A 22,328-nucleotide genomic window follows, 5' to 3' on the forward strand; every position below is an offset into this window, starting at 1 on the left:
TAGCTGTCCATGCCGGTCGCCAACATCAGCTTGCAGGGACATGTAGCTTTCCTTCACATAGAGAGCTACACCCCCGCCCCTTTTGTCAACACAACAAAAGTTTTGAGGGTTGCAGGTTCCCCCTGCCCTCTGGGAGTGCACACTGTGGTGAGGAGCTAGCCCCACTCTCTCCGGCCATTGGACGAGCCACCCTCAGCCCCATCCCATGCCCTGCTGGGGTCCTGCAGCCATGCACTGTGGCCCTGGACCCCAAGCCCCATGCACCTTCCAGTTGGGTAGCAGCCCCAGCCCTACCCAACTCCTTTCCTACAGGGGCCTCAATTCCTCTCCCCCACTTACATGCAGGAGTTGCTTTCCAGGCTGCCTGGCAGCCATGTGCATGCGTGTATGCACCCATGCACATGGCACCCCCTGCCTGACCACCCTCCTTCCGCTCCATCCCAGCCCCTGAAAGCTGGAACTCTCAGCCTGCAGGTAGCTCCTTGCAAAACTGCAAAATCTGTGGGTTTCTCCGTTAAAATGTGAAATCTGTTTTATTCCAGTAAGGAGGAAAAATCCACATTTTACTTCATTTTTCCATGGGAAACGGAAAACCTGGATCTCTGCTGATGATTAAAAAGGAGAGCCTGAGGTTGTTTAGATTTAGGTTCTCTCTGCCTCTTCCAGTAAGCAGGGATGTTTAAAGTGAAGTTACCTGTAAGACTGGAAAGGCTGTGCTGCTCTGGTTACCCAGACCTGCTGAGCTGTGGTTCTTGGGCTTTGTCTCGTAACTCAGCAGACCCAACAGTGGAATCAGACCCAACAGTGCAAAATTGTCTTTACAGTCTGTATTGTAGTTTCTGTCATGCCCTTATGATTACTGGGGAGTCAAAAGTAGTATGGTTAAAATCAACTGTCCCCCAAGCATGAGGTTCACACTTATCCAGCTGTAGCTTCATAGTTAGTTATGCTTTTCTGGAAAGTCAAAGTACAAAAAGATGCTTCTTAATTCTTCCATGGCCTGTTGACTTTTGAGTGAAAGACGGATTTCTGCAGCTCTGATCTAGCCATGGGTATCAGGTAGGGCGTATCTTTTGTATGTAGGTGTAGATTATTTGTTTTATAGAGCTTGGGGAGCTGTTAGGACAAGAGGTCCTAATGGGTGGTCAGAAGCCAGGGAGCCAAGTCAGGGAGCCAGAGCAGGAGGCAAGTCCAAGATACTGGGCTGAGGTCAGGTGACAAAAGGTCTGTAGTCAGGATGCCAAGCCCAGGGGAAACCTGGAAGAAAGCCAAGGTCAAGGACTGGAGGCAGGAAACTTCAAGACAAATCAGGGTTGTTAGAAGTCTGGGCCAGGGACCAAGGAACCTGGGCAGGGAGCAGGAGACAAAGCGAGGAGATGCAACCAGGCCACAGGCTACTTGGAGGTTGGAAGCTCAGTGTAGGTGTAAGACCAGAACCTTACATGAGGACCTGAGCAAAGACTGACTTGACATGTAGCTGGCAGAGCTGGAGAACAGGGACTTAGACCGTAGGCTGAACTTTCTTTATAGACTCGCCTGTGTCCAGTGACAGATGAGTAAATATTTTCTACCACAGCTAGCTTAAAATAATCTGACAACCTGATGTGTGATAGTGGTAAAGAATTGCAGCCTGCTGGACCTCTGTGTGCTGCCCCTGTATTTGTACTAATTTATTATAGTAAGAAAAACAGAATTTTCTCCCCAGGGGAGAACTGGTTGTCTGTCTGTTTCAGGTCTCAGCATAGCAAAACCAATACAAATTACAACAGTGCTGCTCAACCTTCTGGTCCCGTAGGCCAGATGATTGGGGCAAGCCCAATCTGTGGATCAGGTCCTGTACTACTTCTGCCTGGGTCCTGCACTGCTGGATCAGCCCTGCATTGCCAGAGCAGGACCCTCACTGTCATCTCTCAGCCCCACGCAGCCAAATCAGCCCTGCACCACCTCCGCCATGCATGCCCAGATCAGGTCCTATGCCGCCCTAATCCTGCATGCCCAATCCAGGCCTCATGTGCCTAATCTAGCATGCAGGGCCATGCTATCCGCCTGCAGGGCTCCTCAGAGGGTTCCGAAATTTGGCAGCAGGGGAGCAGCAATTAACACAGCTGCTTCACCCCTACCGCCAACTCTTTGGACCCAAGGGCTGGATGACATGGCCCCGTGGACCAGATATGGATCAAGCTCCATGGATCAGCGGTTGAGCACCCCTGATACACATGTTGTATGTCCAGGTCCTAAGTGAGCATAAAGGGATCTGGACATTTACACTACTGTCTTACAGAGAAATATGGTCCAAGCTGTACCCATGTTTTGCTGCTTGACTATAGAATCAACTCAGGAGAGGTTTGGAAGTTCTGGCTACAGATTTATAAAGAAACCAAAGAATATTGTAATACCTGTTATGAATGCCTGCTGGTGATCCTCAAAACTATTAAAATAATGCAATTTCTCTCTCCCTCTCTTTACTGGATAGTCCATTCAGTCATGTTGAGGTTGATCTGATAGGACCCTTCAACCTGACTGCCAAAGAGTACAGTTATATATATGACATAGTAGAGTATGCTACATGACACTTGGAGCCGTTTCTTTGCACCATTTCAGCGTAGCGTGTCAACAAGCTGGTTAGTGCTTTGCTGGGTGGATCCCCAAGATAATGTTAACAGATAATGGTGTTAGTTCATGCTTCCAAGTTTTGTGCTCCAATGCGTCAGCTTCATGTAGCTCTAGTGACTGCCATACAGTGAGTGGGCCAGCACCAGTCTCTGCTGCTGAAGGCCTGGCTCTGAGTTTGAAAAGTGTTAGTCTGTCACTTTAAATTCTCATTTCTCATTTCTCTTTGCTTGACTGGGAAACTCAAGGTCACATTTTGACCACTGAAGCCTACAGCTGGGACAGGTTCCCTTCACATTTGTTACTTATAATCCAGGAAGTCCTAAAACCACATGGAAGGTTTGCCTTTTGATTTATTGTCTGAAGTTGCCTGTGCATTTCTTAATAAAAGACATGGCAAGAACAGGTGACTGATGTGGTGAATATGGTCTTCCATGTCCTTAATTTGTGGGAATCTCTTTGCTTATGAAAGATTTCTCAAATACTGTAGTTTAATTCAAATAGGTAGAGCAGGTAGGGGCAGGTCCTGTTCTGTGTTGCTAGCCACAGAAAGTAAACTCCTAGTAAAGGAGCAGGGATCACTGAAACCAGAAGGTAGATTATGGAGGTGAGTGTTTGCTCATCCTACGGAATAGGAACCAGACGTGAAATCCTGTAACTACTAGGCATACGGGCCAATGTCCTGCCCTCATAGGAAAAGTCAGCACTCATATAATAAATAAAAGATTGAATGGGCAGACTTGGAGCTCTGTCTCTCTGAAGGCATATAGGGAGAGATTAGGCTGTCATCTGCTATGAGCCTCTTCATGCTGGCATGGGGAGCAGCCTGTGCCTAGAGACAGCAAACGAGAGCTGTGGAAAAAGTTAATAAAAAGGATGACGCATTTTGGCCTCTTTATAAAATCATTTTTCTGACAACTGCTCCAAAATGCCTGAGCTTATTATCTGAGTTTGTACTACCATACTTCCTCTTGTTGTAAAGAGGCGAGTTGATTTGCTTTTTCCAAGTAAGGAGTAAAAGTTACACTTTTCTAAAAATAATAGACCACAGTCTTAATTAGAATTAGTCTTGCTCTACTGCTTCAGCAACACACAGGCAGGGGGCTCAGGAACCACTAATACCATTTCCACGGTGGCGCGTCCTTAGAGCATATGTTTTTAGTTTCAGTTGGGGCTGACTGCTGCAAGTTTGCACCTCTGACTTCAACATTATAGCTTATAAAATAAGAACTATCAGGGGAGCTGATATATTTAGCCACTTCTGCAGTGTGTCTAACTTTAGCACTCTTGGTAGTGGTGGTGGGTGCTTCCTTTCCCACAATCCCCCTGGCCTATTACAAGCCAAGGACAGATCGCCTGTCATCTAGCTAGCAGGGAAATAGATTCTGTTGTAGATCATGTTTCTTGATAAAGGATTGCAAGAAGGCATCAGGAGGTTCTGGTTGTGCTGAGGGATAGTGTGAATGTCAGCAGAAAGGGGAGTCTGGCCTCAGAAGTGAGCTACGATGCTTGGATGGTCTCCCCCTGAGGAAGGAGAAGACATAGTATGTTTCTGCAGGAAGTCACTTGCACCTCTTTGCCTGTAGAACTCAAAAGCAAGAACGCAACCTATTGGGTCTGAAGTGATCTCCCACAAAAACTCTGAACCTTGACTGGAAAGTGAAAAGCTTACCAAGATGATGATCAAGGAAACCTCTCTGCGACGGGACCCAGACTTAAGAGGAGAGCTAGCTTTCCTTGCGAAAGGCTGTGATTTTGTTCTTCCATCTAGGTTCAAGAAGAGGCTGAAATCATTCCAGCAGGCCCAGGTTTGAAAATGTGGTCTTTATTTTCCTTTAGTTATTTATTTATTTAACTGCTTTGTGTCTTTTCTAGCAGATCGGGAAATGGAACTGCCTTCCCTCTGGGCTTGCCTATTTGTAGAAAGTTATTTGCAGCCAGATACCAACAGGTTTAAAAATAGACCTTCCCAGCTTAGAGCATAGAGTTAAAATGTTGTCGTAAACAAGGGAAAACTTTTTTTGACAAGGACAACAGCTTCACAGATGTAGGTAGAAAGAACTCAAGACTGTGAAAACTTTGCTGCACTCTTTTTAAGAAAAGCTCCGTTCAGGTGGGTGTTTCCCATCTGACTGTGTTGAGCGTCCATCTGATTGTATTTTGTTGTATGTGTGTATTCCTGAGCAGCCCCAAGCCACTGCTACCTTGGAGCCTTGAATTTTCCCCAGCTAGAAGAGCTGCTTTTTGGAGAGGAGCTTCAATGAGAATGCTACTCTGTGCCACTTGCATTCCTTCCAAGGTTGCTGCTGAAGGTGACATGGCCAAGGAAATGAGAATGTGGTGCAGGCTTCACTTCATCCCACTACGCCCCAGATGCTGTATAGTCTCCCTGGGGCAGTTGGCAAAAGGATGCTCTCATTTGTACCAGGCCACCAGACTGGCCTATCACTGCCTCAGACTTGGGGAGAAATCACAAGATACTGTATCTTCTCGCATATAACATGCATCTCCCCACCTTCAAGCATTCCCTCCATATTAGGGTGTGTATTAATTGGGGAAGCTGATTTTCTGTCTGGGATAGAAACGCTCAGGTTTGTTTCCTGTTCTACAGTGCAGTAGTTGTGTTCCTGTTCAAGCAGCTGAGGGAGTGATTGATTTCATGGCTCATTGTTCATCACTCCACAGGTGTTAATGATCATCTGTCATTTTTAATGGTCTTGATGTCCCACTTAAGAAGCTCAACTTTTTAAGGCAGTTTTGGTATCTTCTGGGTGCTTCTCTTTTCTTTCCTTCTGTTTGACAGCCTGCAGACTCTTTAGCTCTTTTCAAAATCATAAATTAACCCTTGAAAACCAGCCTTCAGGAACAGCTAGGATTTCAGCTTTAGTTAAGCAGGAAAGGGAGGGTTGAGACAGCTGAGAATTAGACTCTGTCCACTACTCTATGCAGCCATATCCCTGAAAAAAAAATTCTTTCTTTCTTTCAAAAACACAATGGGTATTATATTCTGGAGCATGTTGTATGCAAGAAAATACAGTAATTGAAGTGCTCCCATCTTCAATTGTCCATCATGCTCCTTGGTTGCACCTGAGGATCAGGGCCAAGTAACTAATACATGAGTGATTCAGGGAGAAAGCTAAAACATTGGGATTTTCAATACTGCAAGTATTATATAAGAATTATTTATCAGATATCCATGTGATGTATTATTAGAAGGGAGGGTATCTTGTCTTAATGTTTTGCAGTAATACATTGAAATAGGTGTGTGACACTACTCTTAAGAACATGCTTTTCCTGTTCCTTGAAGAAAAGAGCATGCAGTCATGGGGATGCTGTTAGTTAATGGGTTTTGCAGTGACTTGAAAGATAGATTGTAATAATTCTGAAAAAGGCTTAAAGACACAACTATATGAAGTCGTTATGAAAGTTTACTACTTGAGGTGCAAAACCTATTTCTTCTCCTTGATCACAATAATGAAACAAAACTCAGGTTTTATTTGCCCACCAGAAAATATTCCTTGCTAGTGAGAATTAGATAATTAGAATTTGAGGTTGAGTGTGCTAGTGGTCAACTCAAAATGGAGCCTGCCTACCTCAGATACCACCTCTGCCTGGTCCCTATCCCTGTGGCCAAGATGAATAGGGATAGGGGATTTTTGGTGGGCTGCTGTTGGATTCTGGAGTTCATTGCTCTAGAAAAAACAATCTGATCTGCAGGGCCATCTCTTTACTTAGGACTTTGTGTCAGGAGCTGTAGAAGAGTGTATTGGTCTTTTTAAGGAAGGTGAAGGGACTTGTGTATCTATAGTTTCTTTGCTTTAGCTTCTGCTCGCCTATCAGTAAAGGATATTGGAAGTTGCAATGTGGAGGACACTTGTGAGGTTCCCATGGCCAGGCATCCTGTGAATGTAAACTGTCCTATCCTTCTTGGCAGGACTTGAGGGAGACTCTGGTGGTGAGAGCATGACAACTGGCCAAGCACCCCCAGGGAGGGAAGGGGAAAGGCAGTCAACCACAGTTCCTTGTTTTCTTCCCGTTGATAACAGTCAGACCAAACCTGCCCTTTCTAAGGTAGTCTCACAGTCTGAAGCGGAGGAATGGGAATGCTAAACTGAGGCTGGTGAAGAAGTTCGGTCATTTGTATTTGTATTTTCATTGGTCTGCTTTCATTGCCATCAAAATTCAGCAGAAAGGGAAAGCAATACAGAAAGAGCCCTCAGGCTGGCAAAGCTGGGCTTTGAGCAGAGAGATTTGGTCATAAAAGACACTTTGGACTGATACAGTCCCTTAGAGAGGGAAGCTTGGTTACAGTACCAATGGGAAGAAGACGAGGAACTGTGGTTGACTTCTCATGTGGCTGCAGTTTATCCTAGAAGGGAGTGGAGATAGCTCTTGGGAAAGTTTATACTGCTCAATATGGCATTGCCCAGCATGGGAGATCAGTACTGACATGCGAATTTTAGGTGTAACACTACTTCCTTCTGTGCAGCTAATGCAGGAGGCTCACATCCCTTCTCTTCAGGGGCAGCTAAGAGGGCTCCCACGACAGGGGCCTTGAGGAAAGGAGAATGCCCATGTTTTGGAGTTTGGGTGATTGTTTGCTATAGCCACATCTTCCTTATCTGTGATAATGATTGTCACTGTTTTTTAGTCTGTATACATACAAAAAAGCTGTATGATTGGCTCAAGATGTAGCAAGCCTGGTATATTGGTTTAATCTAGGTAATTTAAACCTGAATTTACAACAATATTAAGAGCGGAGTTAGAATCTAATTTCCACCTGATGTCCAAAAGAAAAGTTCACTGCCAGCTACTGATACCCGCACCCCCCACGTATTTCTTTATATATGCCACTGACTACTTTTCTGAGAGTGCTGTTCGGTAACATATGTACCTTGCTGAAGCAGACTTGTTCCACTAAATTGCACTTACCAAAAACTGATGAAAGTTACTATAATTCAGATAATGAAATGGAAACTTGTATATCAAACTGCAGCCTAGGTAAGCTATATTGTTACAGTGTATCCAAAGATCTAAGACTGTCTAAATAAATTTCCAATTTGTCATTTCCCTTTTATATTAGTCAGCAATAATGTATTGACCTACTCCATGTAGGATTTTTTTTTAAATGGCCCATGCAGAGTATAACAGACCCTCCCTTGGGTCAATGGGAGATTTCAAGGCTTCCCCCAGACGATGCTCTCACATCTGGAATTGAGGAACACATAAACAGACCGTCATTGGAAGCAAAATGAACCAAAAATAAATGAATCAAAAAATAAAAATAAAAATCAACAAGTGGTTGAAGTCAAACCAAAGTTGAGTAACACGACTGCATAACCCAAAAGAAAAAGCCTGAGAGGTTTTCTCAAACATATTTTCATGTGCTTATTCTTTGATTTCTCTAGCTGTCTCTTCTCACAGCTGCTTTCTGAAATTAGAAGGAACTAGACTAAGTTTAAAAAATGTTCTTTGTTTGCTTGCAGCTGAACCTTTTGCAAAAAACCTGACATCACTTTTTATGAACTGGCCTTTCCGTTGCTTGCCAGTTCCTTGCAGCGGTTCAATAGTTCAGCTTCTCTTTGTAAGGTCAGCAGCATATCTGTGCTTGATTTTTCTCCATCCTGGAAATCTAGCAACACCCCCCTTATTTGTACTGAAATGTCTAGCCTTGAGCTTCGATTGTGATTATGGACTGGAAAATAAAGTGGAGTCATAGTAAAGGGGGGTGTGACTCATGGTTTTTGAACGTGTGAGATTCATAGTACTGAAGTCTGTGGAAAGCCTTGCTTTGAGGCTTGTGCTGGAGTAAGGCTGTGATGCAACTGACACCCAGGGAGACACCAAGGGGGATGGAAGCCAGGGCTGTTTGTAGACAAGGGGAGAGGAAAGCTGATGACATCTAGCTCCAGAGTACTGTGAAATGGGACTTTGTGGGTCCAAGGAAGTGATTCCCAAAGGGTGCGCCACAAGAGCAATGATGGTATGGCACAAGATTCCCCCCGTGTGAAGAGGTAAATGCTTTCATCCCCATCTGACACCCTGTGCCTGCCCCAGCAGCGACTACTGTCACCATTGCCACCTTCCCCTACCCATCCCATCCCCCAAGCAATCCCTGAGCTGCACCGCCCTGTTTATCTCCCAGCAGGAAGATGTACAAGGATGAACCAAGCCTTGCAGCCCAGCTCATCCCTTCCACTCCCTCCAAACTCCCAGAGCTGGCAGAAGGGTCTGCAGGGGTGGTCCCTGGCATGAGAGACCCCACGAGAACAGAATCAGTAGCAGAAGCTGTCTTTGTCCCTCAGGTATAGACCAGGAGGTTGGAGAGGGCAGACAGCAGAAAGAGCAGGGCCCAGCAGGGTGAGATTCTGCCCCCATCATGACATGTACTAGATCAGCCATTCTAGACTTTTTTAGCCTCAAGGCCTTCCCTCTAGATCTTTTCTGACTTTAGATCCATCTAAGTGATTTTCAACTGGGTTGCCATGAAGTTCAGAAAAGTTATGGAGTTATTTTTTTTACCAGTACATCTCAGCACTGGTAGGATATCCTTTGGCAGGGGAATGGACCCGATCCCTCAGAGCTGGCTCTGCTCTCTTCAGAACATGTACGCTGCTAGGGTATGCTTTGGTTTTCACGGGGACGTGTACATACACACACCCACGCCTGCGGTGAGAAGGGATCCTGTGGAAGGGGAAGTCCTCATCACTTACAGGAGGAAAAGTGAAAAGTCAGGAGAAATTCCTCCCACCCGTCTCTGAGGAGCTAGTTTTACAGGACCCTGAGGGACAGACTTGAAGGTGTGTCAGGAAACTGGATGCAAAGCAGCACTGAAAGGCTTAGCAGTCTTATTTCTTTAACTTTTCAAATGCAGTTCCTTGGCAAGTTAGTCTCTAAAATGAATTAAGAAAAAGGCTTCATGTTCCTAGCAACTAGTAAAGGCAGCGAAGAGCAATACAAGCAATTCATAAATTTTGCTTGTATTTTATTACATTGAAGTAGATTTCTTCTTTCCAAAAGCAATTTTTGTTTTGAAATACTTGAGCTAGGTTTGAGCTGTTCGAGCTTTTCTTATCAACCGTTATAAAATATATATTTTAAATATATAACCAACCTATAATCAATGAAGATGAAATAAAGCTCAGGTTAAATCACTTCCCCAGTCAGACTTCCCATAGTCTATCAGCCCAAGACAGGAAAGGAGCATTCCCATATCAATTCAGGGTCCATTGGTGGTTGCTAAGAGGAAGAGGGTCTCAGACTACAGGGAACCCCCTGAAAAGCAAGGTGACAGGTAACACAGGCTTCTCCTTCACCAGCCACACAGAAAACTCCTTCTGCTCAACCTCTTATTAAGCTCTGGTTGTACCTCAAAAAATCTCTCTCTGCTGTAGTTTTGCATGTGACTTTGAGACTGACATAAAGATGTCAGGTCTCTCCCAGGGCGCCTATACATGTGCAGCAAGGCTGCTCTGACATGCTGTAATTAATTGAGTCTGCTGGACTCCAGTGTCATGTATATCGCGTCCCCATACTGAAAAATGATGGCAGGGGCACTAAAGCTCGTTTGATGAACCATTTTTCAGTGCAGGGATAGGCACTCCAAGCACTTCAATTAGAGCAGCTCTCAGAGCTGCTCTCGTTAAAGCACCACCGCCACGTCCAGATTATATATAAATATCCCCAGTGTTTAAATAAACCGGTTAACAGCTTTGGCTTTTTGAACTAAAGTGTTCTATTACATGAAGAATAAAGAATTGTATATCAGTGTTTATTTCAATTACGCTCTTTTACCAGGTTTTACTAAATGTGCTAAAGAACAGGACCCCTGCATGTTTCAATTCTAAAAGTTTAAATTTTATTTAAAATGTTGATTTTATTACCTCATAATTTAGGATCCCAAAAGTACCAAAGAAAATTCACATGTGCTCAGCTGTTTAATTTCATGACCTCATCCCAAAAATATTGAAGTCTGAACAGAAGTCAAAGATGTCAGAGGACTGTGAAAAGGATGAACTAGTCTGTCACCATAACAACTATACACGTATTGTATACAGGGTGATGTTGACATGTATAACAGAGGCCTGCAGGAAGGGGAAAAGATGATCCTGAGAATTAAAACATAGAAATAGTGGTTTCTTCCCTGACTGTGAAGTATTAGGTCTTTGCTTTTGGAGGGCACTTAAAAACAAAACTTAAGGAATTGCTCAACTTGCTACTTTAATACCTTTCCCTGGAAATCTTGCTGTTAATCTTTCTGGACCTTGGTTCCTCATGCGTAAAAAGGAGGATGATAACATTATTCTAATTCCTGTGGATATTATGAGGGCAAACTCATTCATATTTGCACCAGCTGAGTGATGAAAACATTGAAAGAAGGTTTTATTTCATTTGGGAGCAAAACCAAACAAAACCTTTATTTGTTGCAGGGTTTGAGTACTGTCTGTACTCTTAAACAGACAACACACTAAATGACAAGGTTAAAAAGAAATACTGAGTATGGATTGTATAAGTCGAGTACAGAACACTGGCCATCCTGCATAGTGAATGAAGCAGGGGTCTTATGGAAAAGTGTGGATGCTCATGTAATAAAATACTTTATCATAATGAATGATTACAAGGGGGCTGAAATAAGGTTGAACAGGCAGCTTTAAATCTAATATATCTTAACTTCTCAGTGTTTGACATTACAGCCCAAGTATTTTAACATGTGTCTGTACTGGTTTTAACATTTACATGTGCACACATACACACACAACACACACATACACAATCTGGTTTTTGACCCAGTTAATTTTGTGCATTTGGAGCATATTTTTTCACACTTTTACATTGTATTGTGAAAAGAAAATTTATTCCTTGCCCTATCTTTTCAGGTTCAAAATAAACAAGAGAAGAAGCCTGGGATTCCATCCCCAGCCCCTCTGAACTCAGCAGTCAGTCCACGACCTCTTTTGCCTGTGAATAAAGGCACTGTCAGTGCCCCCTTGTCCATAAACATTCCACGTTTTTACTTCCCCAAAGGACTTCCAAATGTGTGCACCAATCATGAGGAGACCATTGCCAGGATTGAGATGGCCTTTACAGAATTTGAAGAGAAAGTCAACATTTATGAAATGGGGAAAATTACCAAGGTAAATATTGTGGTGTTGAAGTGATGTTGTAACTGTGATGGTTCAGGAAATATGCAAGAGGTAAGATTTTTTGTGGGGTGACCTCTTATTGGACCAACTATATGGTTGGGAAAAGACTTCAACAAGCTTTTCAATGCAATACATTCTTCTGGTCCTTCTTTCTTCAGGAGACTGGAAGAGAAATACATTGCATTCAAAAATATGGCTGAGTCTATCCCAACCATGCAGTTGGTCCAATAAAAGGTATCACCCACAAAAATCCTGGCCTTTCACAAGGATAGTATGGTTGCTCTGAAGGTCATTCATGTTTTTGGGGATGATGCAGCTAGACCAAGACTAGAATTGAGGAAATAAAGCTACTGAATGTTTCAGTACGTAAAGAGGAAATGTATACTTTCAGTCTGATTGACTTCCTTTTAAATTAAGGAAACAGAAAAACAGGAATGAACTCAACTAAAGTCCCTGGGAGAGGAGAGTGCTGTGTGTGTACTCTTCTGGTGCATAACGCATCAAATTTGACCCACTTACCTACTGACAGGCAGATTGCTTAGAAATGCAAATGTGTTTAACACAAAAGACCGTCACAACTGCTACATACAGAATAGTTGCAAATGACACAAATGACTTGGAGGCAGATTCTCTCCTCACTTCAGTTGGTGTTATTAGCAGTGGAAACAATTAGTAGTATACGTAAGTTAGATATGTGTGAGGTTAGAAATGGGTCCTTGGTCTCTATTCCTTCCCTAATGGTCCATGAACCAGGTAAGACTTGTTTCCATTTTGTGTTTAGAAATACATAGGCCTTCTGCTGTTCTTTAGTTTTCCACAAGGGCTCCACTGTGAGCACTGAGTATATGAAACCAGGGATTCAAGCAGTAGGTTATTTTCAACTTGACACTGCCTCCAGCATGGGCACACCCTTGTCATTTAGGAAAATGTTGTGGTGGCAGAGTCTCATTTTATGATAAATATGGCACCAGCTAATAAAACACACCTCCAGCAAAGCTGCTTAGGAAAACACCAGTGCTTGGTAGGAAAGTTTCCTGGCCCATATTACATATAGCAAAAGGGCAGGACAGGCATTTGTCTGTGTCATTACTACAAGCAGGAAAAACAGCAAGGTGCTGCAGAGAAGACTGTAACCTCAATCACTGCTACCTCTGGCCATCCTTGGGACACGTATGTTATCTGATGACATCCAGATGTGAAGTATTTCTTTGCTGCAGTACAGACATGAAGTCTAGACTTGAGGCTGTGAAGCAAGGAAGCTATGAATAAGCAAGGAAGCTGTGAATAGAACAAGTCAAAAGAAAATCTCAAGACTTTTCCTCCAGGTGGCCCACTTTTCCCCCCCATCAGTGGACAACATTGCGGTAGACTGAAATAAAAATGGTCACATCCAAAAGCAATTATGCAGCTGACTGGTATTCTGGTAGAAAAAGGAAGAAAATGTTAAGGAAGAGGTTTGAGGAGAGAACTTTGTTCATTAGAAAATAAGTTTGCAAGAGAGGCTTTCAGTGGAAGGTGGGGAATTGTGTCTTAGCTCTATAAAGTTGCTGTCTTGCCTGGATCCACCCTGTGCCAGCCATGTTTCATTCAAGAGTTAATCTCTTAGAAGCATCCTGACATCTTCCCAATGGTGATGGAATTTGTTCCCTGGTCCTTTCCTGTCACCTTGACACATGTAGTCCTGCTTCACTCATTCCTCTCCAGAATCGCATTGCAAAGGCCATTCACTGTGTCACCCTTCTGTGAACTCCCCATTCTCTAGTAAATGAAGCATACACTGCCTGTCTTCACTTTCAACCCCCTTTAAGTCTTCACTCAGCCTGTCAACTCTTGTTCTTCACTCCACTAGTTATGTTTGCAGATGCTCCCAGGTTTTCCAACCCCACCATGTCTCTCTATTTTGGGGCGGAAGACCTCACAAACAGCTCCTTTTTGTTTGTTGTTCTTCTGATTTCTCCTTAAAACTCCTGTACTGTGATACCTACACCAACAGTCATGCTCACCAATATCATTCCTCATACTCCCCATGTTTGTAGCCACCTGCTGTCTCTGGTTTGTATTCAGACTGAGAGCTCTCTGTGGCAAGGACTGTTGGTTTGTTCTGTAGCTGTGCATGGCCAGGTAGAGTGGGGTCCTGCTCTCCATGACTGGGGTTTCCAGGTAGTTGAGGAGGAGGCAAATACTTTGGCATTATCGGCACATTTTTGGCCCATGGTATCTTGTTTTCTCTCTCAATGGTCTTAAGCAGATGGAGTCACAATAGTATGGATCTCTGTGAATCATCCTGTGCAGGTGATGGCCCTTGGCAAGGGGGACAGTGGAAGCTACTGTCATGTCAGGCAGTCTTTCTTCTGTGTCCTTTAGAGGTGATAGCGGGACCTTTGTGGTTCAAGGTGTCAAAGGCAAAGGGCATCATAAGGACGGAAGTTTTACTTTTGTCCATGTCCATGGGCAAATCTCTGTCCCCGTGCTTTGCCCTGCTCTGAATCCTGTTTGCAACGCACATACCTGCAGAGCTCCAATGTGTGGCTGTTGCTTCAGCTCTTCTGCAGCAAGGCAGCAAAGTTCCTGAAGACTGAGTGGACTGTTGTGTTTTCCCAGGCAGTTGTCAGGCATACTTTCCTGAAGCATTACAGAGAGGAAAAGGCACTGGTTTTCCTAGCCCAGCACTTGAAAGCATGTGTCGATGCAGAAGCTAACTGGCAATTCCTGTGTGGTGGAATCCTAGATGCATCTGCCTCTCTCCACTGGTGTCACCAGGAGAAATGGGATTGTTTTGGGATCTCTTGCCAAAGTGTAAGAGAACCAGGGAAAGGGCATTAGGTTGAGTCTCCTCTTGGCCCAGCAATTTACCCAGGCATATGTCTGTGTTGCATGTGATAACTGAGTTCTGTATCCTGGTCTGAGCATCACAGTAAGATATTTTTGATAAGCTACACATATTAATACCCCATTTCTCACACAGCAAAAGCTGGTCCCTTGGCTACATTACAGAGTTTTGCATCACAACCCTGTCATTCAAGGAAGCTGGTATAGGTATGGTGGCAAAAAAACTACTTCAGTCATCATATTTACATCCACATAAAGGGGCCCAGCCACCTTAGTACTGCCACTCATAAAAGTGACAGCAGCACCCCAGCATAGATGTATGGTAGGTGATGAATTCAATGTATAAACAGATGAGCCAGTTCTGTGAATACCTTTGCACTGAGCTGCAGTGTATCTTTGTGTTTCATTCACAGATATGTGGCTGCCCTCTGTACTGGAAAGCACCCATGTTCAATGCAGCAGGGGGAGAGCGGACAGGATTTGTGTCTGTACATTCATTCGTAGCTATGTGGAGAAAGTGAGTATAGCTTTTCTCAGAAAAGAAAAAGACCTACCTGCCTGCCCTTCTAATGTTTTTAGTCCTGTCATCCCTAAGTTCTACCCCACTTCTCAAAACACTCTTCCATTCCAAGCAAATTCATATTTTAAAAGCTACATTGTCTTCTGTGGTCTTCCCTTTAACTTCTTCAATGTTTGGTTCCCAGTTATGTTAAGGGTTTCTGCATAAATTGTTTAGACCAGTGTTTCTCAGATTTGAGTATGCCTGTCTCTGTGGGCAGGTAGTGAACTTCTGGAGGGTGTCAGGAAGAAGTGGAAAGCAGGAGAAGGGAAAGAGGAATTACAAGTGGAGGAAAAAGAAGGAAAAAAGAATTTAAAATTCTGTGCCTCTTAGGTGACTGGAGATGTTAGAGTGCAGATATAGTGATGAAAAGGGTCGCTTTTTTAATATCTGCAACATAGGGGTACACAGCAGTATAACTTAAAGTGAACACAACTCAAAATGTTAAGAATGCCTGATCTAGCTGAGGATCTATTCCTGCTCATGTTCAGCCCATGAAGTACAGTCCTGAGAGAGTGTCATTCCCTGGGATGGGAAAGTGTGAGTACTCTGCTTTCAGTACTGGATTCCCATTGGCACTGGGGGGAGATATCTAAAGACACCCATCTGAGGTTTAATTCCCCATGATTGCTTTGAACAGGAACTGCTTGGGAATGGGCTAAGTGCAAGGGAGTACAGGAGGAAGTCATGTGCCTGATTCTTTGAAGCATACTCCCTGCTTGAGCACTTTGAGTCAGGCTAGGTAAGTACAGGGTCATATTTTCTCCAGAGCTCCCTTCCAAGCCATTGGAGCTGAAGTCCACGTGCAGCACAAATCTACAGCTTGTAGTAGATATGCTCCCTGGTGTTTCACTGCAACGAGGAAACAGGATACACCAATGGCTCTGCTTTTTGGTCCCAATTCAGGCGGATAGTTCAGCACATGCTTAGGTCTCATGGATTTCACGATTAAGTACTTGCCTACTTGAGCTGCTCTCAGGCCAGGGTATCTGTTGCTACTCATCATCTTAGTGACCTGAGATTTGCCATGCAGCTCCCAGCACGGGTAATAAAGCACAGCTGTCGCATGAGAGCATACAGCCAAGTGGGGATAGCTGATAACAGGTCAGCTGGGCAAGGCAGGCAGGATCATAGTGACCAGGTCCCAGAAAGAGGAGCTCAGGTGGGAGGGGAATCAAAGGAAGTATTTAAATGAAGAGACTGGAGGACCAGACAGATCAGAATTAGCAGGGCATCCCACCTGGTATGGGCAGCTGGGTGAAGGCCTAAAGGCATGTGTTGAGGGTAGGTATAGATGTCATGCTGTGTGTCTGAGAAGCAGGACTAAAGCCAAAATATCATCATGAAGGAATGGGAGCAAGAAAGGTCTGAAAGAAAGCAGGGATGATACCCTGGGCCAGATCATAGTCTTGGCACCCATTTTGGGAAGACTTGGCCTGTATGTGGAGCTTCACAGTCACTTAAACATAACAGTCTAAAAAGCTCCTTTCTAGAAGAGGGGTTCTGGTTGGGCTGCTCTGACCTGCAGATAGGTGAGGTGGAAAAGCCCCTTATCTCACCCAGGTTTGTTTCCCACAGGGCATGTCTAATGCTTTAAATCAGTTTAGCTTTTAAAGCATCAAGCTGTTTTCACACCACATCCTTAGGGGGACTGTTCCTCAGCCTAATCCAGTGACTACTGCCCAGATGTGTCCAATTGCTGTTTGAGATTTATTCCCCCCAAGTATTTTCCACAAGGAATACTGTGCAAGCAGCTTCTTAGTTCTTACCAAAATAAAACTGCAAAGTTGTGTTAAGTTTTCAGCTGTCAAGTGGTTTTTTTTTTTTTTTTTTATACTGACATTTTTTTCCCCCCTTTCTACTAGTCATAATTAATCCCTTCTATTTTGTACTAAATAGTTCCCCTCCCTCCTGGTTTTTTGTAACCTGTTACCATGCTCTCCTTTTGTTTTCTCTTAGCTGAGCTAATTTTAGCTGTTTTATAAATTTCCTCATAAGTCAATTTTTTCAGGCCCCAATCATGTTTCATGGCTCTTCTTTGAAGATTCCCAAACACCAGTTTAGTTACCCCTCAACCAGAGTTGTCCATGCTTTAGTAACCTGAAACATCAGAGTCTATTTTTAGGCACCTAATTCAAGAGACCTGATTTTTCAGAAGTGCTGAACATCCACAAACCTGCTTTGAAATCAGTGAGAACCTGGTATGACATACTTTTGAAATCCAGGTAATTTTAGGCATACAAATATGGACTTGGGAGCCAATTGTTACGGTGCCTGTTTAAGAAAAATCTCAGCCAGGAACTGTTGCCTCTTTTCTGTGACAACATGCCTTTGCACCGGGCCAAAGCTTTACTGTTTTTTTCCTGAAGCAATCACATTGCAAATTCATGCTGCCTTTGCCATCCACTCTTATACAGACTACTCTATTAAAGTTGCAACCACTTGCTGTTTTAGAGCTGTGTAGCAGCTTCCCTTTAATTGAGGCTTTGGACACAGGGTTGACTTCAAAAGTGCTGTTTATTTTAAAGGCAAACAAAAATGTTGCTGCAAAGAGTAAAGACAACAAACTTTTGGAGCTCTGGGTTTTTAGATGTGTGCCTAAGCTGTTTTCTCAATGTTTTGTTACTTCTCCCCCAAAATATTTTATGTTTGATTTTGACAGTGGAAACAACCAGTTTTCAAGGGCAGAAGTAGCAAAATGTTTTCAGAGTTCCTGCTGCTGAAAACTAGGCAATGCACCATCAGTCAAGCTGATAAAGAAAAATAGTGACTCACAGTCCTTTCTTTATCTGTCACCTAGTGAGCTGGGCCTAGCATGACTGGCCACAGAGCATGAGTGCTACGCTGCTGCTTAGACTAAAGATATCCACTACCACAAATATCTGCCCATAATAGACAGTACTTAACAAGTTCATGCATGCTGTCCCTTTTTGGATGACCCTTATAATTACCTTTACCATCAGATTGGTGTGCTGAAGCATCATGTACTTGGAAATAAGTTGGATGATGTATTCAGGATATATGATGATGACGACATTCTTATATTCCAAGACAAAGGTGGAGCAACTACTAAAGTTAATCATGTTTAAAAATCAGCAGGACCATACCTAAGAGTTTTAGTAGAACTGGCCAGGAAACTGGGCCAGAAAGTCATGTTAATTTTAAACAAACTGGTAAAGTTCCTAATGTCTGAAAGGAAGTCAGTATTGCTCCAACATTTAAAGAGGACAAATGTGATAACTAAGTTAATTATAAGCATTTTTTGCATGGGACAAATCTCAGGAAAAAATACAATCAATAAAAAATTAAAGGATGATATATACTTCATGCCAGTTGAGAGGACCCGATAGTCTTTTTAAATAAACTCAATATTCTCTTTCAATGCAATTACAAGTTTAGTTTATAAGAGTAACTATTGATATATATTTGGACTTCTGTAAGATCTCTTTAACATGTACCACAGAGCATTCTGATTTAAAAAGTAAAACCTAACACAAACAAAACTAATCGAGGCAAGCATTAAATGGATAGAACTCAAAACAGAAATTATTAAATGTCAATTATTGTTGAATGGATGCACCTCAAAAGCGATTGTTTCAGCCCCAAGTGTTTAATATTTTTCTTAGTAATCTTTGCACCTGATAAGATTGGTGAGGTGGTAATCAAACATGTTTCAATATGGTCAAATGCAAGACCATACATCTAGGAAAAAGTGTCAGTAATAGGATGGGAGAACGGTGTCTTAGCTTTCTCAAAAGTGCATAGGAGTCATGGTGGAATCCCACTGAATCTGAGCTCCCAGTATAATAAAGTGGAACCAAAAACCATTTATATATTTATTCAGACTTTCTGTTCTCAGGCATCCAAGTCTGAAGTCTTGCAAAATACTTTAATGTGTGTAACTTAATAACACAAAAAATGCCACCCCATTGTGGGTATTCACATCCAAAAGCCTTAGCAGGATTGAGCCATAACTTAATAAACAAAAAGTAATAATTATTTTGCCCAAGCAATCACTAGTAACTAACGCCACATTTTACTCTTTGTAGTTATTGCAAATCACCAACTAATTTATTGTTTGCTGCCTCAAAGTTATGAAAGGAATCAATGATAACATCTGGTGACAGGTATTTTCAAAGTGCCCAACTCTTCTATTTCTTTCGTTATTATTTTTCAGTAGGAATGTGGTAAATCCCTGAAAATGCCTTCTTTGTGCTCATGTCTTCTGTAAAATCCCAGTTATTTAGGCAACCAGGCTAATGTTGACAAACACAATATTTTGCAGGAGAGATTGGCCTAGTCTTCCACTGCTCTGAAGTGCTTGCTTTCCATGGTCACAAGCAGAAGACATCATCCTAAAGAGCTTATTTCTGTTCTGTAAAGAACACCACACCCCACTGGCTTTTTCTCTAGTAGGAGCAGGCCCCTTCCATAGCTTCCTTGCACTTCACCCACGCCACGTTCTACAAAAGAAGCCATTGTTTGGCTCATTGGGGTGATTTGTGTGTCAGAGAATTTAGCCAGTGGAGCTTGGCAGCATCCTTAAATCGTGCAGCATTAGGAAAGGTTAAACTGTAGGGAGAAAAATTTCTTTCTGCATCTTATTAAACTGCTTGTTAAAGTGATGCATCTCTAATCCCCTGGTCTGACTCTCCCTAGCTGGCAGGTTCTTTGTTCTACCCCCCAGCCCCTGTTTGGGCTGGGGGCTCCTCTGTACCCCACTCAGCCACTTCTCTGGGCTGGGGGGGGTGGGGGCTCTGCTCTCAGGCCTTCTCTTCTGCTCCCTGTCTCTGAGCTGGGGAATTCCCTGTAGGGCTTGAGTCTGTCTCCAGCATGACTCAAGGCTTGCAACTCAAAAAATAGTATCAACATAAGAACAAAGGCTCCTTGCCTGCATAAACCCTTTCTTCTCTGCCCTGGGTAATATTCTCTTGTTCCTTGGGTTACAGAGTTACTTTAGCTCTCCTACCTTTCTTAGTCTTTTCTTAGTCCTGCTGCAGAAAACTCCTCTCCTCAACTACCTGACTGGCTTAGGCACTGGGCTTATCTAGCTCCAGCCTGGCCCTCTTCCCATCAGGTGAGCCTCCAATCAGCCCAACTGGAAGCTGCCTCTCAGGCAGCTTCTCTTCTTAAAGTGGGAGAGAACTTCTTTCCACAGTGCCCTGCTACATGCATGTTTGAAGTTTTGATTACTAAGACTCAATTCTGCCTGTCTTAAGCTCATAGGGTGAAAGTAATAATAGCAAAATGCCTGTGTGCCACTTGCAGCCACTTTTATAGCCTCAAGCCAGCACCATAGTAGGATTTAAGAGGTATATTGGTCTTGTGGTCTTCCTTTGCGGATAGGAGAATTAAATCCAGAGAGAGGACTAGGACCAAATTACTAAAAGTGTTGTCTTCAGTTGATAAGGGAAATGAAAGGAATCAATCACAAGTCTGTAGCTAATAGCAGTAAATTCAGTAAGAAGGAATTTTTAAAAGAAGTATCAGAAACAAAAGAATTGCTGGTAATGGCATCAGTCTGATGTTAGATAGTGATAGAAAAATTATCAGTCTCACACAGGAGGCAGAAATGTTCAGTAAATATGTTCTGTATTTGGAAAAAAACAATTAATTCTTATTTTACAGTGGCAATGAAACACTTTCTGTTGACACAATGTCAAAAAGCAACCTCTAAAGCTCCTAAGCATTTTTACAAATGCAAGATGAATTAACTTGTACCCAAGAACTTTAAAAGGATTTAGCTAAGGAGATCTCTCAGCTGATATTTGACAAATCTCTGAGTACTGGGGAAGGTCCAGAGGACTAGAAAAAAAGCAAATGTTTTCCCCGTGTAAATGGAATAGTTGAGATTATATGATCTGATTAGTTTGACATCACTTCTGTACAGAATGGTGGCCACGCTAATACCATATGCAGCCAGAAAAGAATGAAGGCAGAGTGATATAATTAAGGCCTGTCAGCCTGTTTTCATGGAAAATGGTTCTTACCAAATTTGACATCTTGTTGATATGAAATTACACATTTGATCGATAAAGGTTTAACCATTGACATAATAAACCTCAGAGGCCTTTAAGGCATTAGACCAAGTGTAGCTCAACAGTCTAAATGAGTGGTGCTCAACCTCCAGCCTGTGGGCCAGATCTAGGCTGTGGAGTCAAGCCATCCAGCCAGTGGTGGGTCCAGAAATTTGGTGGCGGGAACTGATGGCCAACAGCACTGCCATTGCCACTGAATTTCCAAAAGCCCTGCAGGGCAGATGACATGGCTATGTTCCCAGGGCCAAAGGCATGATCTGATGCAAGGCCTGATCCAGTGTGTGGGGCTGAGGTGTGATTTGGTGCCTAGAGCTGGGGCTACACCCTCGGCTGGCCCTGTGCACTGAATTGGGCCTCAGCTGAGCTGGCCCCCAACACTGCGTCCAGCCTGTGGAACCGATGCTACAGCACTCCTGTCTCGTGGGGTCAAAAAGTTGAGCACCACTGGTCCACCTTAGGGTGGCCATCATAGAGTTTGTCCTCTGTCCTCTCTTGATACAAAATGAGATGCTTTTATGTCCTCTATTTTTTTCTCAAAGAGAGAAAAATAAGGTTGGGTTTCGTATCAATAGAGGACAGGGGACAGAGTAGCAGAAAACCGCGGAATGTCCTCTATGATGGCCACCCCAGCCCACCTAAAAAATGAAAACAGTGCAAAGTCAATGTAAGCATGTATTAAATAGATTACAAACTATCTGATAAATAACTTAAAAAATAATTGTAATGGGAAATCAGTATGCAAGAGGAGTGTTTCTAGTGGAGTTCCTTTGCTTTATTTTTTTCACCTGTTACTAATCAATGTTTTTATCAATGAACTGCAGGAAAAGATACAGTTAGGACTGGTACATTTTGTAGGCAAAAAGGGCTGGCACAAGAGGTAATGATAAGGACTGACCAGTTTTATAGAGCAGTCCAAATTCCAAGATGAACTGGATTCCCTAGAAAAGGAAGGATTTCATAGATTTCATAGACATCAGGGCTGGAAGGGACCTCGAGAGATCTTCAAGTCCAGCCCCCTGCCCAAAGGGTAGGAAGTCAGCTGGGGTCATAGGATCCCAGCAAGACAAGCATCCAATTTACTCTTGAAGGTGTTCAATGTAGGTGCTTGAACCACCTCCGCTGGCAGACTGTTCCAGACCTTGGGGGCTC

At 43.2% G+C, this 22,328-nt stretch overlaps 1 protein-coding gene across 2 annotated transcripts in view; it reads left to right on the forward strand.

Annotated features, from left to right (window-relative positions):
* Nucleotides 1-22,328, forward strand: part of PPP2R3A (protein phosphatase 2 regulatory subunit B''alpha) — a 59,356-nt gene that overhangs the window by 9,037 nt on the left and 27,991 nt on the right. The window contains exons 1-3 of one of the 2 annotated variants that reach the window (XM_019542854.1): nucleotides 4,008-4,418; nucleotides 11,487-11,744; nucleotides 14,996-15,099. In XM_019542854.1, coding sequence (XP_019398399.1) covers nucleotides 4,287-4,418; nucleotides 11,487-11,744; nucleotides 14,996-15,099 — 494 coding nt within the window. In that variant the 5' untranslated portion in view covers nucleotides 4,008-4,286. Of the gene's footprint in view, nucleotides 1-4,007; nucleotides 4,419-11,486; nucleotides 11,745-14,995; nucleotides 15,100-22,328 lie in introns of those variants that run through there. The other variant, XM_019542853.1, reaches the window with a different exon arrangement.

This window comes from Crocodylus porosus, unplaced genomic scaffold, assembly GCF_001723895.1.
Source record: "Crocodylus porosus isolate Cpor-Errol unplaced genomic scaffold, CroPor_comp1, whole genome shotgun sequence".
Taxonomy (NCBI): domain Eukaryota; kingdom Metazoa; phylum Chordata; order Crocodylia; family Crocodylidae; genus Crocodylus; species Crocodylus porosus.